The sequence below is a fragment of the Myotis myotis genome, unplaced genomic scaffold (assembly GCF_014108235.1).
Source record: "Myotis myotis isolate mMyoMyo1 unplaced genomic scaffold, mMyoMyo1.p scaffold_m19_p_1, whole genome shotgun sequence".
Taxonomy (NCBI): Eukaryota; Metazoa; Chordata; class Mammalia; order Chiroptera; family Vespertilionidae; genus Myotis; species Myotis myotis.
In genome coordinates this window covers 191048499-191063311 of record NW_023416313.1, presented here as the reverse complement: position 1 = coordinate 191063311, position 14813 = coordinate 191048499, and the positions used below count along the sequence as shown (strand labels likewise).

The following is a 14813-nucleotide window of genomic DNA, read 5'->3' as shown; positions in this document are numbered from 1 at the left end:
GGTCAGATATTCATATCTATGAAACAAAAAACAATGTCACTTCCCTAAAGAGAGATATTTACAAACAAAGATATTTTCCTATCAGCTGAGAAAAATGATCATTTTATTACATATAACATCCTCAAGGTGATAAAATTCATTTATAATTTTAAGAAATTATAATTTTTAAAAACGAAATTAAATGTCAAGTGATTGGCCATGAATAGTAACAGTACTCAGTAGAAGGATATCAAGTCAGTCCTGATATTATGTTAAGAACATTCATTTGCGACACAGAACCTAGACACAGAACCTACACAGAACCTAGAGACAGAAGAACTTTGCTGGAGAGAACATGGCAAAAGATCCTGGACAGAAACTGGCCACAGAACCTAGAGACAGAACCTAGCGAGAGAACATGGCTGAAGAACCTAGAGACAGAACCTGGCTACAGAACCTGGATAGAACATGGCAAGAGAACCTGACTAGAACCTGGTGACTGAACCTGGCTGGAGAACCTAGCGAGGGAACATGGCTACAGAACCTGGCTGGAGAACCTAGTGAGGGAACATGGCTACAGAACCTGGCTGGAGAACCTGGAGAACCTGGCTGGAGATCCTAACCAGAACTTCGCTGGAGATCCTGACCAGAACTTGGCTAGAGATCCTGGCTAGGCTGCTGATCAACTGAATGCTGTCTCCGTGTCATTCCTTCTTCGCCGACTCCGTCCACACCTTTGGGGACCCCTGGACCTGTTGGGGTTGGACCCCAACACATGGGCTATGCATACATGTTCTTTAGCTAATCCCTTCGCCTCCTTTATCCAGTCCCTCCACCCCTCTCCCCTCTGGCATTTGTCAGTCTGTTCAAATTATCCATGCCTCTGGCTCTATTTTAAAAACAAAATTCAACAGAGTACATTTGAAGATCCAGTTGACTTTGTTAAGCATATTACGAATCAGGAGCATTCCATGGAGCAACTAAATGGGCACTCCAGCACTAGCCGGTTTGGCTCAGTGGATAGAAGGTCGGCCTGCGAACTGAAAGGTCCTAGGTTCAATTCCAGTCAAGGGCACAAGTCCAGGTTGTGGGCTCGATCCCAAGTGGGGGACTTGCAGGAGGCAACTGATCCATGATTCTCTCTCATCAAGGATGTTTCTATCTCTCGCCCTCTTCCTTCCTCTCTGAAATCAATTAAAAAAAAAAAAAAAAAAAAAGAACATTCATTTGCTCTATATACTGACATGATTAATTTTTAAATACCATGAGAAAAGTTTTATAGGCAATTTTTCATAGGAGTCTAAAACACATTATTAACACTATTATACCACGGTTAGCCTAAAAAGTAGTTGGGAGGTAAAGTTCTGACAAGTTGGAGCAAGAGAGGAACAGAAAATAAACAGAAAAGTAAAAATCTAAACCTCATATAGCATGATCCTAATAAATATCTTGGTGCCTCCTAATTTAAGTCCTCCCCAAATGCCAAATGCATAGTTATATTTGCAATTATATTGGCACTCGATATATGAGATTACAAAACACAACTGTAAAAACAAAGAAAAACATTCCACTGCTTAAAGTATTCCTAATACTTCTTCCTGGATTGTGAATATAAAGTTTTAAACATTAGATATCTTAAGTTCTGCTGCCAAATTTCAGAATTTAGGTTATATAAAATTTAAGCAAGAAGGCACATGAAAAGCTAACAGCCTTACAGAAACAGAAAGACAACATCAAAATGCCACGATACAGGTTACAGAATTAAAGTCTAACCACACAATGTTGATAATCAAACAACAGTGCAGAAAAGTTCAATACAATAGCATTTAACATGAGAATCCTGTTTTTTAAGTTGTACTTGGTCAGCATCACCACACACCATTAAGTAGCCTTTACAAAGCACTGTAACAGCCATACCCCTGCCTTCATCAACTGTACAAGAACCAAAAGGTAACATTAAAGGAAAAAAACTACCTGAGAGCTTTTTCAAATCCATTAGAAAGAGAGTTTATTGGTAAAAGGAACTAACAAATATACCATCAAATATGATGCTAGATTCTTTATCCCAAGGGACTAAATGAGAAAAAGGAAATAAAAAGAAAACCTAGAGATAAGATGTATATAAAAGTAAAGGATTCTCATTATATATCTGTTCAATATCAGGATTAAGTATCAAACATATTACTACAAGAAAATGAATCTTACCTTGTTGCTCTGAAAGTGAAATATCAGATTTACTTCTTACACGTATTATACGAGTTTGTGCTGGCTTGTGTTCAACTTGCCTAGCATCATGGTCTTGCTTTTGTTGGTACTAAAGAATTTAAGACATGAAGTCACAGTATTATTTTTAAAGTTACTTTGAAATAATTTGAGCAATTAAATTTCGTACGAGTTTATTATGTAAAATTTGAATATCATACATGCCTTCTAATTGCCAAATGTTACTAAAGGAAAAATAATGCAAATAGGTTCTTTAAAAAGATTTGGATAATATATACAGATTTCAAATATTCAAGTCATTTGTCTATTTTTAATAGGAAATTCAGAGCTATTTAGAAATCAAACTATTTTAGATACATACACATGATGGATTTAGACAGGATAAGAGCTTAATTTGAAGAGCTGTAAGCTCTCCCAAATAAAATTTGCATGCTGCCGATATTTAAATATTTAAAAAAATCTGCATGCTGCACTGCAAATTTCAGAGCTTTAATATACAGTAATATCATTTAATTCTCACATGTGTGAGAGGTACTGTTGTTATCCTCCTTTGCCATTCAAGAAATATATATTCCACAGTAAACCCCATCATCTCTCCTCCTCACCTATACCCAAAGCAAATTTGAAATTTACAGCAGTCACAAATCCCTTCACAATCACACATCGCTAATTGTTGATGATTTGAGCCATTTTCCTTCTTCCTTTTCCTACTTTCTGAGCCTAATTTTAAATAAGTCCCTGAAAACTATCAGATATACTTGGACAGGAACTCGGAAAGCTATCTCTAGATTCTTATCAACAAATACAAGCAGAGCAGAATCTGAAACACCTGTCCACATGGACTCACATGTAACCACCGCAGCTCTGGCACCTATTTACCTCCAAATAAAAGTAACTGTAGACTTGCAGCAGTAACAAGCTTTAACTTGGTCTTCTAAGCTTAGAGCCATTAGTCATGTAGGGTTCTGCCTTGAAGGAAATATACAATGTGTGCTTCCATGGGGACTCTGACGGCCTCTGGCTGCTTCAGCTTCATCCCTAATTGGCTCCCTTTCCTTAACCACAGTGACGAAGAGCTGAGTATTGTGGAGCTAAAATGCTCTGTGTTCAAACCTGGCTGTGGGTTTGAGCTTAGGCCTTGGGCAAGTTATTAACTCCTCAGACCTCAATTTCCTCATTCATAAAATGGGGATGATAATAACTACCTCATTAGGTGGTTATAAGGATTAAATGAGTTAAATATGTAAAAACTTAGAACAGCATCCAGCAGAATAAGCACTGTAAGTGTGCTGTTATTACGAGCCATGTTAGAGAAATCTCACAAATGAATTATTGAGGCCCATTCTGGTAACACTTCAGAGTTTTATGTTAAAATAGGCCAACAATTAAGGGAAAGCAATCATTCTTTTATTTTTTTTTAATAGTTTTATTGATATATAACTGATAGACAATGATCTTCACATATTTAAAGTATACAACTTGCTAAGTGCTGGTATATATGTATACCCATGAAACCATCACCACAATCAAGATAAGGTAATGAATAAATCCATTAATCTCACAAATTTTGATATATTTTGCATTTCCTACCATTACTATTTTTTTTTAAATATATTTTATTGATTTTTCACAGAGAGGAAGGGAGAGAGATAGAGAGTTAGAAACATCGATGAGAGAGAAACATCGATCAGCTGCCTCTTGCACATCTCCTACTGGGGATGTGCCCGCAACCCAGGCACATGCCCTTGACCGGAATCGAACCTGGGACCCTTCAGTCCGCAGGCCGACGCTCCATCCACTGAGCCAAGCCAGTTCTGGCTCCTACCATTACTATTGATTAGTTAGCATTTTCTAGAATTTTATATAAATGAAATCACAGAGTATGCGCATTTGGAAAGAGGGTCTGGTTTCTTTCCCTCCACATAACTTCTGTGAGAATCATCCATGCTAGTGTATGTTTCAGTAGTTCACATCTTTTTATTGCTGAGAAGTATTCCATTGAATAGATTATACCCAATTTGTACAATCACCAATTGATTCATGTTTATTTTGTTTCCAGTTTGGAGCTACTACAAGCGAAGTTGCTATGACCATTCATGTGCAAATCTTTCTATAGGCATATGTTTTAGATGCTCTTGGGTAAATGCCTAGGAGTGAAATGCCTGGGTCATATGGTAAGTGTACGTTTCACTTTTTTTAAGCAATTGCTACTGTTTTCTAAAGTGGTTGAATCATTTCATATTCCCAACCACCACTGTATGAGAGTTCAATTGTTCCCCATCCTTGCCAACACTTGGCATGTCAGTCTTTTTAATTTTAGATATTCTAATGGGTGTGTAATAGTAATTATGAGACAACATACTGAATGGGAGAAGATATTCACTAATGATACATTTGATAAAAGGTTAATATCCTAAATTTAGAAAGACTATTTTGGGTATAGGACCCAAATAGAGATGGTCAATAGACATATGAAAAAATGCTCAACATCACTAATCATCAAAGAGATGCAAATTAAAACCACAATAAGCCCTCGCCAGTTTGGTTCAGTGGATAGAACATTGGCCTGCAGACTGAAGGGTCCTGGGTTCAATTCCAGTCAAGGGCATGTACCTTGGTTGCAAGCTTGATTGCTGGCCTTGGCTGTGTGGTACATGTGGGAGGCAACCAATTGATGTGTCTCTCTCACATCAATGTTTTTTTCTCTCTCTCCCCATCCCTTCCACTCTCTCTAAAACATCAATGGAAAAATATCCTCAGGTAAGGATTATCAACAACAAAAAAACCACAACACAATGAGATATCATCTCACACCTTTCAGAATGGCTATCATCAATTAATCAAACAAATGTGGCGACAATGTAGACAAAAGGGAACCCTCATGCACTGTTGGTAGGAATGTAGACTGGTGCAGCCACTGTGGAAAACAGTATGAGAGTTTCCTCAAAAAATTAAAAATGGAACTGCCTTATGACCCAGCGATCCCACTTCTGGGAATATATCCTAAAAACCACAAAACACTAATCAGAAAGAATATATGCACCCCTATGTTCATAGTAGTGTTATTTACAATAGCTAAGATTTGGAAACAGCCCTAGTACCCATCAGTAGTTGAACAGATTAAAAAACTGTGGGACATTTATACAATGGAATACTATGCAGCTGTTAAAAAAAAAAGAGGGATCTCTTACCCTTTGGGTCAGCATGGATGGACTTGGAGACTACTAGTATTATGCTAAGTGAAATAAGCCAACCTGAGAAAGATAAATATCACAGGATCTCACTTATTTGTGGAATCAAATGAACAAAATGAATTGGCCAACAAAATAAGACCCGAAGCATGGAGGCATGGAACAGACTGACATACTTAGGTGTGGGGAGGGGGGAACGAGAACAGATAAACCAAAGAACTTAGATACTTATATGCATAGCCCATGGGCATAGGCCAGGGGTGTGCAAACTTTTTGACTCGAGGGCCACAATGGGTTCTTAAACTGGACCGGAGGGCCGGAACAAAAGCATGGATGGAGTGTTTGTGTGAACTAATATAAATCAAAGTAAACATCATTACATAAAAGGGTACTGTCTTTTTTTTTCAATAGTTTTATTCATTTCAAATGGGCCGGATCCGGCCCGCGGGCCGTAGTTTGCCCACGGCTGGCATAGGCAATAGGGGGGTAAAGACCTGGCAGGGGGTAGGAGCTGGGAGAAGGGGATTAAGGGAGCGGGGAGTGGGAGACATCTGTAATACTATCAACAATAAACAAATATATTTTAAAAAAGAATATATGCACCCTCATGTTCACTGCAGTGTTATTTTAAATAGTCAGGATTTGGAAGCAACCCAAGTGCCCATCAACAGACAAGCAGATAAAACAATTGTGGTATCCAGTGAAATATTACTTGGCCACAAAAAAAGAATGAAATCTTACAATTCGCAATATTATGGATGGACCTAGAGGGTGTTATGCTAAGTGAAATAAGTCAAAGAAAGACAAAACCTTGTGATTTCACTTAGATGTGGCATCTAAAGAGCAAAATAAATGAATAAACAAAATAGAAACAGACTCATAGATACAGAGAACAGACTGATGGTTACCAGAGGACAAGGGGGCTGGGAGGTGGATGAAAAAAAGGGATTTAAAAGTACAAATTGGTAGTTCCAAATAGTCACAGGGATATAAAGTACAACCAAGGGAACACAGTCAATAATATTGAAATAACTACGTATGGTGCCCGGTGGGTACTGGAAATATCAGGGGAACACTGTAAAGTACATGATTGTCTAACCACCATGCCTATAGACCTAAAAGTACTACAAAATAATACTTAATGTTAACTGTAATTGAAAAATAAAATTTAAATTAAAAAATAGTATTTCTTTGTGGTGTTAGCATTTTCCTAATGATTAATAATACTGAGATTCTTTTTATGTGCTAAATTGCCATCAGTATATCTTCTTTAGGTAAGGCATCTTTCCAAATACTTGATCTACTTGTTTATTGGATTGTTTCCTCCCTCCCTCCCTCCCTCCCTCCTTCCATTATTCTTACCCGAGAATGTTTTATTGACATATGTGTGTGTGTGTGTGTATGTGTGTATATAAATATATATATATATATATATATATATACACATACACATTTGTGTGGTTAATCCTCACCCAAGGATATTTTTTCCATTGATTTTTAGGGAGTTTGAAAGGGAGAAAGGGAGAAAGGGGCGGGGGGGGGGGGGAGAGGGAGAAATAGACCAACATCAATGTGAGGATGTGAGAGAGAAACATACATTGGTTGCCTCCTACACGCACCCCAACCGAGATAAAACCTGCAAACCAGGTATGTGCCCTGACAAGGAGTTGAACCAACCACCCTTTGGTGTAGGGGATGGCGCTCCAACCAAATGAGCCACCCAGCCATGGCAGACTGTTTGTTTTCTTAATATTGAATTCTGTTCCTCACGTATTCTGGACATAAGCCTTTTATAAGATAAGTGATTTGAAAGTATTTTTTTCCCAGTCTATGGGTGGTCTACTCATTCTCTTAACAGTGTGTCTTGAAGAACAGAAGTTCTTATTTTGATAAGATCAATTTATTAACTTTTACTTTCATGGATAATGTTTCTGGTGCATTTTTGCCTAACCCAAGTTAAAAACTTTTTATTTTCTACAGAAGTTATTAACAAATATTTATTCATTATTAATTAGTTTTCCTGATCTTGATCACAGGTTGTTAATACTGAACCCTACATAGTGGTGTTACATAAACAATCTTTATTTTACATATTTTTGGCTTTCACCCTCAACATCATGCTATGCTACACAACACCATACAATGAATCCTTATAAAGTAAATTAACCCACAATGTGATATCCATTGCTATCACACAGATATAAAACTATACTTAATAACATGAGCATTTTGTTCCTCTTGGAGAATAATTATCCTATTTTTTCAGTGTAACTATTTTCACTTTAAATAAAATACAAGTGCTACTGATTGGATACCTGAGGGAAATCTCCAGCTGCTACTGATAATTTAACATAATTTTCTTGTGCTGTTGGACGTGTTGTGGGAAGAGCAAGATGAGAATCTGGCTGCAACCCCAATTCTTTCAAACTCATTGGACCATGACTAGCACATGCATCTTCAAAACCACCACCTGTTATCAAATATTTAAACAAAAAGTTAAAATAAATTCTTTAATTTATCTTAGACACAGAAGAAATAATTGGCTAAAATTATCAATATTTCTTACCTGCAGAATTAGAAGTAGTAACCAAACACCTGGTACCAAGCCTTCATTGCAATTAAAGCCAAAGCTCACAGAGAATACAAAAAGTGCCTCTGTTCAAACAAATCTATTGAATATTCTAAGCTTCCAATCAACAAGTTGCTCATGCAGTCTAATCCAAACCCTAACACTTCAGCCTACCTTTCTATCAGGAAAAGTCAATACAATATTTTCTATCTAAAATACAGCCCTTAAAGCAAGGGGCAATTTCTTGACTAGAAATTGCTTAGCTCTGTTCTGTAAATATTTTTCTTCAAATGACTGAGTTCCTCTTTTCCTTATCCAAATGGCATCTCAACCAAATCAATAAAAAGAAGACAATAAGAGCTCTAACCAGTTTTGGTCAGTGGATAGTGTTGGCCTGCAGACTAAAGGGTCCCAGGTTCAATTCCAGTTAAAGGCATGTACCTTGGTTGTATGCTCCTCCCTGTCCTGAGCCCTGCTTAGGACTTGTGCAGGAGGCAACCAATCAATGTGTTTCTCTCACATCGATGTTTCTCTCTGTCTTTCCCTCTCTCTTCCACTCTCTCTAAAAAAATCAATGGAAAAATATCCTCAGGTGAGGATTAACAAAACAAAACACAGAAGACAATAAGAGCAATAAAAGATATTATTTATCTAATATCACTGTACATTTATATTACACTTAACTAGAGGCCCAGTGTACAAAATTCATGCACTCGGGAGAGTGGGCCTAAGCCATAAATTGGACATCCTTAGCACTGCTGTGGAAGTGGGAGAGGCTCCCACCACCGCTGCTGAGCTTGCCAGCCATGAGCCCAACTTCTGGCTGAGCAGCACGCCCCCTGTGGGAGCGCACTGACCACCAGGGGGCAGCTCCTGCATTGAGTGTCTGCCCCCTGGTGGTCAATGCAAGTCATAGTGACTGGTTGTTCTGCCATTTGGTCAATTTGCATATTAGCCTTTTATTATACAGGATACTCTAAGCACTTTCATATATACTATCTCATTTAACCTGAATCTCGAAATCATTAAGTCAGGTAGGCAGGTCAGATAATATTATAACTGTCTTTCATTGAGAAAGCTAAGGCTCAGGAAAGTTAACTGTCCAAAACTCAGAGAGCTAGTAAAAGGTACAAAGAAATTAAAATCCCCATCTTCCTTGCCCTAGCCGGCTTGGCTCAGTGGATAGAGTGTCAGCCAAGGGCACATGCCTGGGTTGTGGGCTCGATCCCCAGTGGGGGGCATGCAGGAGGCAACCAATGATACTCTCTCATCATTGATGTTTCTATCTCTCTCCTTATCCCTTCCTCTCTGAAATCAATAAAGAAATATATATATATTTTTTAAAAATCCCCATCTTCCAACTCCTAGTCACTATTCTTTATTTCACATTTTTGCTAAAATATTTCTAAGAAAAATCTGGCTTTTCCTTAATAATGGCCATCTTTTAAATACAGCACAGTATAATCTATTTCATTTTAATTAATTGAAATATAGGGTGAGGCAAAAATCTATATATATAAAACCTTAATATGCAAATAGACCGAACAATGGATCAACCGAACAACCAGTCGCTATGACATGTGCTGACCACCAGGGAGCATGCATGGAACATGGGCGTCGGCCGCGGTGGGATGATGGAGCAGGTGAACGGAGGCGCCAGACCAAGGCTGGGCGCCAGTCACTGTCATCAGGGCAAGCCTCTGGTGGTTATTAAAAATTCTTTGCTCCCACACGCCGCGGTTCCACCGGCGCTCATATCTGCTGCTGGCGCCCACCCTGCTTGCACCAGCTACCGGCGTCTGGTGCCAGTCCCAATCGCCCCTCAGGGCTTCTCCACCTCCCCCTGCTCCTGAGGGGCAACTGGGGCTGGCAGCCACCTCTTGCACCCGCTGCCAGCCTGATCACTGCACCAGGCCTGATCACTCGGTGCCATTAGCGGGTGTGAGTGGCAGCTGCTGGCCCCTATTGCCCCTGAGAACTTCTCCACCTCCCCCTGCTCCTGAGGGGTGATCAGGACAGCAGCTGCTGCTTGCACCTGTGAGCGGGGCCAGTGCCGTCAGCACATGGGAGCAGTGGCAGCGGGAGCAGGGCTGCCAGCAGAGAGAGGACTGGGGTCCACAGTGGGAGGGGCCGGGCAGGGGCACGGAGGATGGTACAAGACCCTCTCCTGTGCCCACCACAGCCTCATGGCCCACAGTTCCTTTCAAGGTGCACGAATTCCTGCACTGGGCCCCCTAGTAGGTTTATAATTGTGAATACGTGAAACAGAATTTATTCTTGTGTTATTTATTAGTTACTGTATTATTTTCCATACGAACTGTAAACCTACTTTTGTCCCAACCTATAGACATGAAGCATTATATACAGTAAACTGTTTTAAATGAAATAATATTTTAAAGACCCCATAGATATTTTCCATTTAAAGGTACTCTGTTCACAATTTCTTAGGTTTAGCAAACAATCACCCTCTGATACTTTATGTTAATATTCTTAGGTGGATTTTGCATAAAGCAAAATACATACAATGAGTCTTATCATTCTGATAGTTAATCTGTACAAAACAATTTCTCAACATTATTACCTGTTTTATTTTTATTTAATTATCTAGAATAACATAAGATTAACTTAAATAATGGTAATAATATTCATTATTTAGAGTAATTATTGTTTCTAGCCTTATATGGGCCCCTTTTACCCGTCATGCTTTTTTCTATTCTTATGTCATTTTTCCAACACTTAAGACTAGCAAATAACTTAAGATAAAATAATTAGCATATATAATGTTAAAAGAAAAGAGAAGACACAGCTGATTCTCACAGCCAGCTGGCCTGGAGGTCAAATCCCCCTAGTATTAACTACAACAATCAAGGCTTAACTACAGGAGGACTGCACACAAAGACCACTAGGGGGTGCACCAAGAAAGCATAAAAAATGCGGAGACAAAGAAACAGGACAAAACTGTCAATGGAGGATATTCAGTTCAGAACCACACTTTTAAGGTCTCTTAAGAACTGTCTAGAAGCCGCTGATAAACTTAATGAGATCCTCAACAAATCTAATGAGACCCTCGATGTTATGATAAAGAACCAACTAGAAATTAAACATACACGGACTGAAATAACGAATATTATACAGACTCCCAACAGCAGACCAGAGGACCGCAAGAATCAAGGCAAAGATTTGAAATGTGAAGAAGCTAAAAACACCCAACCGGAAAAGCAAAATGAAAAAAGAATCCAAAAATACGAAGATAGTGTAAGGAGCCTCTGGGACAGCTTCAAGCGTACCAACATCAGAATTATAGGGGTCCCAGAAGATGAGAGAGAGCAAGATATTGAAAACCTATTTGAAGAAATAATGACAGAAAACTTCCCCTACCTGGTGAAAGAAATAGACTTACAAGTCCAGGAAGCACGGAGAACCCCAAACAAAAGGAATCCAAAGAGGACCACACCAAGACACATCATAATTAAAATGCCAAGAGCAAAAGACAGAGACTCTTAAGAGCAGCAAGAGAAAGAAACTCAGTTACCTACAAGGGAGTACCCATACGGCTGTCAGCTGATTTCTCAACAGAAACTTTTCAGGCCAGAAGGGAATGGCAAGAAATATTCAAAGTGATGAATACCAAGAACCTACAACCAAGATTAATTTATCCAGCAAAGCTATCATTCAGAACTGAAGGTCAGATAAAGAGCTTCACAGATAAGGAAAAGCTAAAGGAGTTCATCACCACCAAACCAGCATTATATGAAATGCTGAAAGGTATCCTTTAAGAAGAGGAAGAAGAAGAAAAAGGTAAAGATATAAATTATGAACAACAAACATGCATCTATCAACAAGTGAGTCTAACAATCAAGTGAATAAATAATCTGGTGATCATAATAGAATCAGGGACATAGAAAGGGAATGGACTGACTATTCTTGGGGGGGAAAGGGGTGTGGGAGATGGGGGAAGAGACTGGACAAAAATCGTGCACCTATGGATGAGGACAGTGGGTGGGGAGTGAGGGCGGATGGTGGGGCGGGAACTGGGAGGAGGGGAGTTATGGGGGGAAAAAAGAGGAACAAATGTAATAATCTGAACAATAAAGATTTAATTAAGAAAAAAAAAAAAGAGGAGAAACTAAGATGGCGGCATAGATAAACACCGGGAAATTGCTGCCTCCCACAACAATTGAAAAATCTTCTAGGAACACAAAACGGACATCATCCAGAACTACAGGAAGGCTGGCTGAGTGTAAATTCTACAACTAGAAGGAAAGAAAAGCACACTGAGAGCCAGAGGAGCTGCGGAAGTAAAGTGCAGAGGTACGGGGGCTCGCGCGCACAGAAAGGGGCTCGCACCTGAGGACGCGGCTGTCTTTTTGAATCCGGTGGGAGTCACAAGCTCCCGACGGCTCTGAACTCCGGTTCCGGGAAGTCTCTGGGGACCCAGGACTCATACGGGGAGAAACTGGACTGTCTGGCAGCGGGCGAACTTGAGGGCAGCTTTCCTTCAGAGGTGCTTGCAGCCGTTACCAGGACACTGAGACGCGCGACTCCTTAGGACAGGGCTAAGGATCCGCCATAGCTGCTTGCTCCGCCCTTTGATTCCTTGAGACCCCGCCCCACCCAGGCTGCGGCAGAGACTTTTGCATACGAATGCCCCGGCCCTTTGCAACCTGATAATTACCTAACTGCAGCTGGGCCAGACAGACCCAGAACTTCCAAGAGAAGGCCCAAGGCCCCACAGCGGCTTGCATTGCTTCACAGCTGAGCCTCATCAGGGCACCTCCAAACTCCAAAAAAGGAAGGGGAATCTGCAGTTCTCTTCGTAGCTCCTGCTGGGTAACCTCAGGCAGAGGCTAAATTAGCACCTCCTTAGATCCAAGAACCACTGTACCCAGTGGTCAGAGGGGGACCATCCAGATCACAACTCCTCAGATCCATAAGGGACACACTCAGGGTTCAGACTCAGTGAGCACCAAAACCCCACTGAAGCAAGACTTGCCCCAGAAGGGTGTCTCCAGCACAGAAGTTCTCCCACTGCACACACAGCAGATTCTCACCGCCAATTGGCCTGGAGGTCAATTCCTCCTAGTGATACCTACAACAATCAAGACTTAATTACAACAAGACTGTGCACAAAGCCCACAAGGGGGTGCAACTAGAGTGTCCACCTCAGGTAACTGGGGAGGCTGAGACACTGGGCCTTACAGGACACCTAGCACACAAAGCCACTCTATCAACACAGGGAAGCAGCCAAAATGCGGAGACAAAGAAACAGGTCACAAATGGCAGAAATGGAGGAAAGCAAACGACTGGATATAGAGTTCAAGGCCACGTTTATAAGGTTTTTATGGAAACCGCTGATAAATTTAATGAGTCCCTCAATAAGTATAGTGAGACCATGGAGGACATGAAAAAGGACCAACTAGAAATTAAGCATACACTGACTGAAATAAAGAATAATCTACGGAGATCCAACAGCAGACAAGAGGATCCCAAGAATCAAGTCAAAGATTTGAAATACAAAGAAACAAAAAATACCCAACCGAAAAAGAAAAAAGAAAAGAGATTCCAAAAATATGAAGATAGTGTAAGGAGCCTCTGGGACAGCTTCAAGCGTACCAACATCAGAATTATAGGGGTACCAGAAGAAGAGAGAGGGCAAGATATTGAAAACCTATTTGAAGAAATAATGACAGAAAACTTCCCCTACCTGGTGAAAGAAATAGACTTACAAGTCCAGGAAGTGCAGAGAACCCCAAACAAAAGGAATCCAAAGAGGACCACACCAAGACACATCATCATTAAAATGCCAAGAGCAAAAGATAAAGAGAGAATCTTAAAAGCAGCAAGAGAAAGACAGTCAGTTACCTACAAGGGAGTACCCATACGACTGTCAGCTGATTTCTCAACAGAAACCATGCAGGCCAGAAGAGAGTGGCAAGAAATATTCAAAGTGATGAATAGCAAGAACCTGCAACCAAGATTACTTTATCCAGCAAAGCTATCATTCAGAATAGAAGGTCAGATAAAGAGCTTCATGGATAAGAAAAAGCTAAAGGAGTTTATCACCACCAAACCAGCATTATATGAAATGCTGAAAGGTATTCTTTAAGAAGAGGAAGAAGAAAAAGGAACTCTTACCATTTGCCACAGCATGGATGGAACTGGAGAGCGGATAAATACCACATGATCTCACTCATTTGTGGAATATAATGAACAACATAAACTGATGAACAAGGACTGATCCAGAGATGGAGAGGCATTGATTGGACTGTCGGGCCTTGGAGGGAAGGTAAGGGAGGGTGGGGGTAAGGGGGACAGATCAACCAAAGGACTTATATGCGAGCATATAGGCCTAACCAATGGACACGGACAACGGGGGGGTGAGGGCATGGGGGGGGGGGGGTAGAGGGTAACGTGGGGACAAGGACACATATGTAATATCTTAATCAATAAAAAATATATTAAAAAAATAAAAAAATTAAAAAATAAAAAAAATAGAAAAACAACAACAACAACAAAAAATAAACAAAATAAAAAAGAAAAGAGATTAAAAACTATGTGCTGATCATATGGTTATATACTAAGAAACTCTAGTGAGGGGGGAAAAACTATTAGAATTAATAAGAGAATTTGATAATGTGACTGGATAGTAGATAAATATGTAAAAATCATTGGTTTTTCTCTATATTATAACAATACACACATAAAAATGGAAAAATAATTCTTTACTATTGTGACCAGAACTATAAAATAATCTATATATATAAAGAGGTGATATGCAAATTAGCTGGGACGCCATAACAGTCACAACCAGCTCAGGAGGAGGCTGCGCACGCAGATGGGCGGGAGGGGAC

General features: G+C 40.0%; 1 protein-coding gene across 8 annotated transcripts in view; it reads right to left on the bottom strand.

The window, feature by feature from the left end:
• KIAA0586 (KIAA0586 ortholog) overlaps positions 1-14813 on the bottom strand; it is a 122554-nt gene that overhangs the window by 26075 nt on the left and 81666 nt on the right. For all 8 annotated transcript variants that reach the window (XM_036308741.1, XM_036308731.1, XM_036308714.1 and 5 more), the window contains 2 exons: positions 7709-7863; positions 2185-2293 (listed from right to left, as the gene is read on the bottom strand). In XM_036308741.1, the coding sequence (XP_036164634.1) occupies positions 2185-2293; positions 7709-7863 (264 nt within the window). The remainder of the gene's footprint in view (positions 1-2184; positions 2294-7708; positions 7864-14813) is intronic.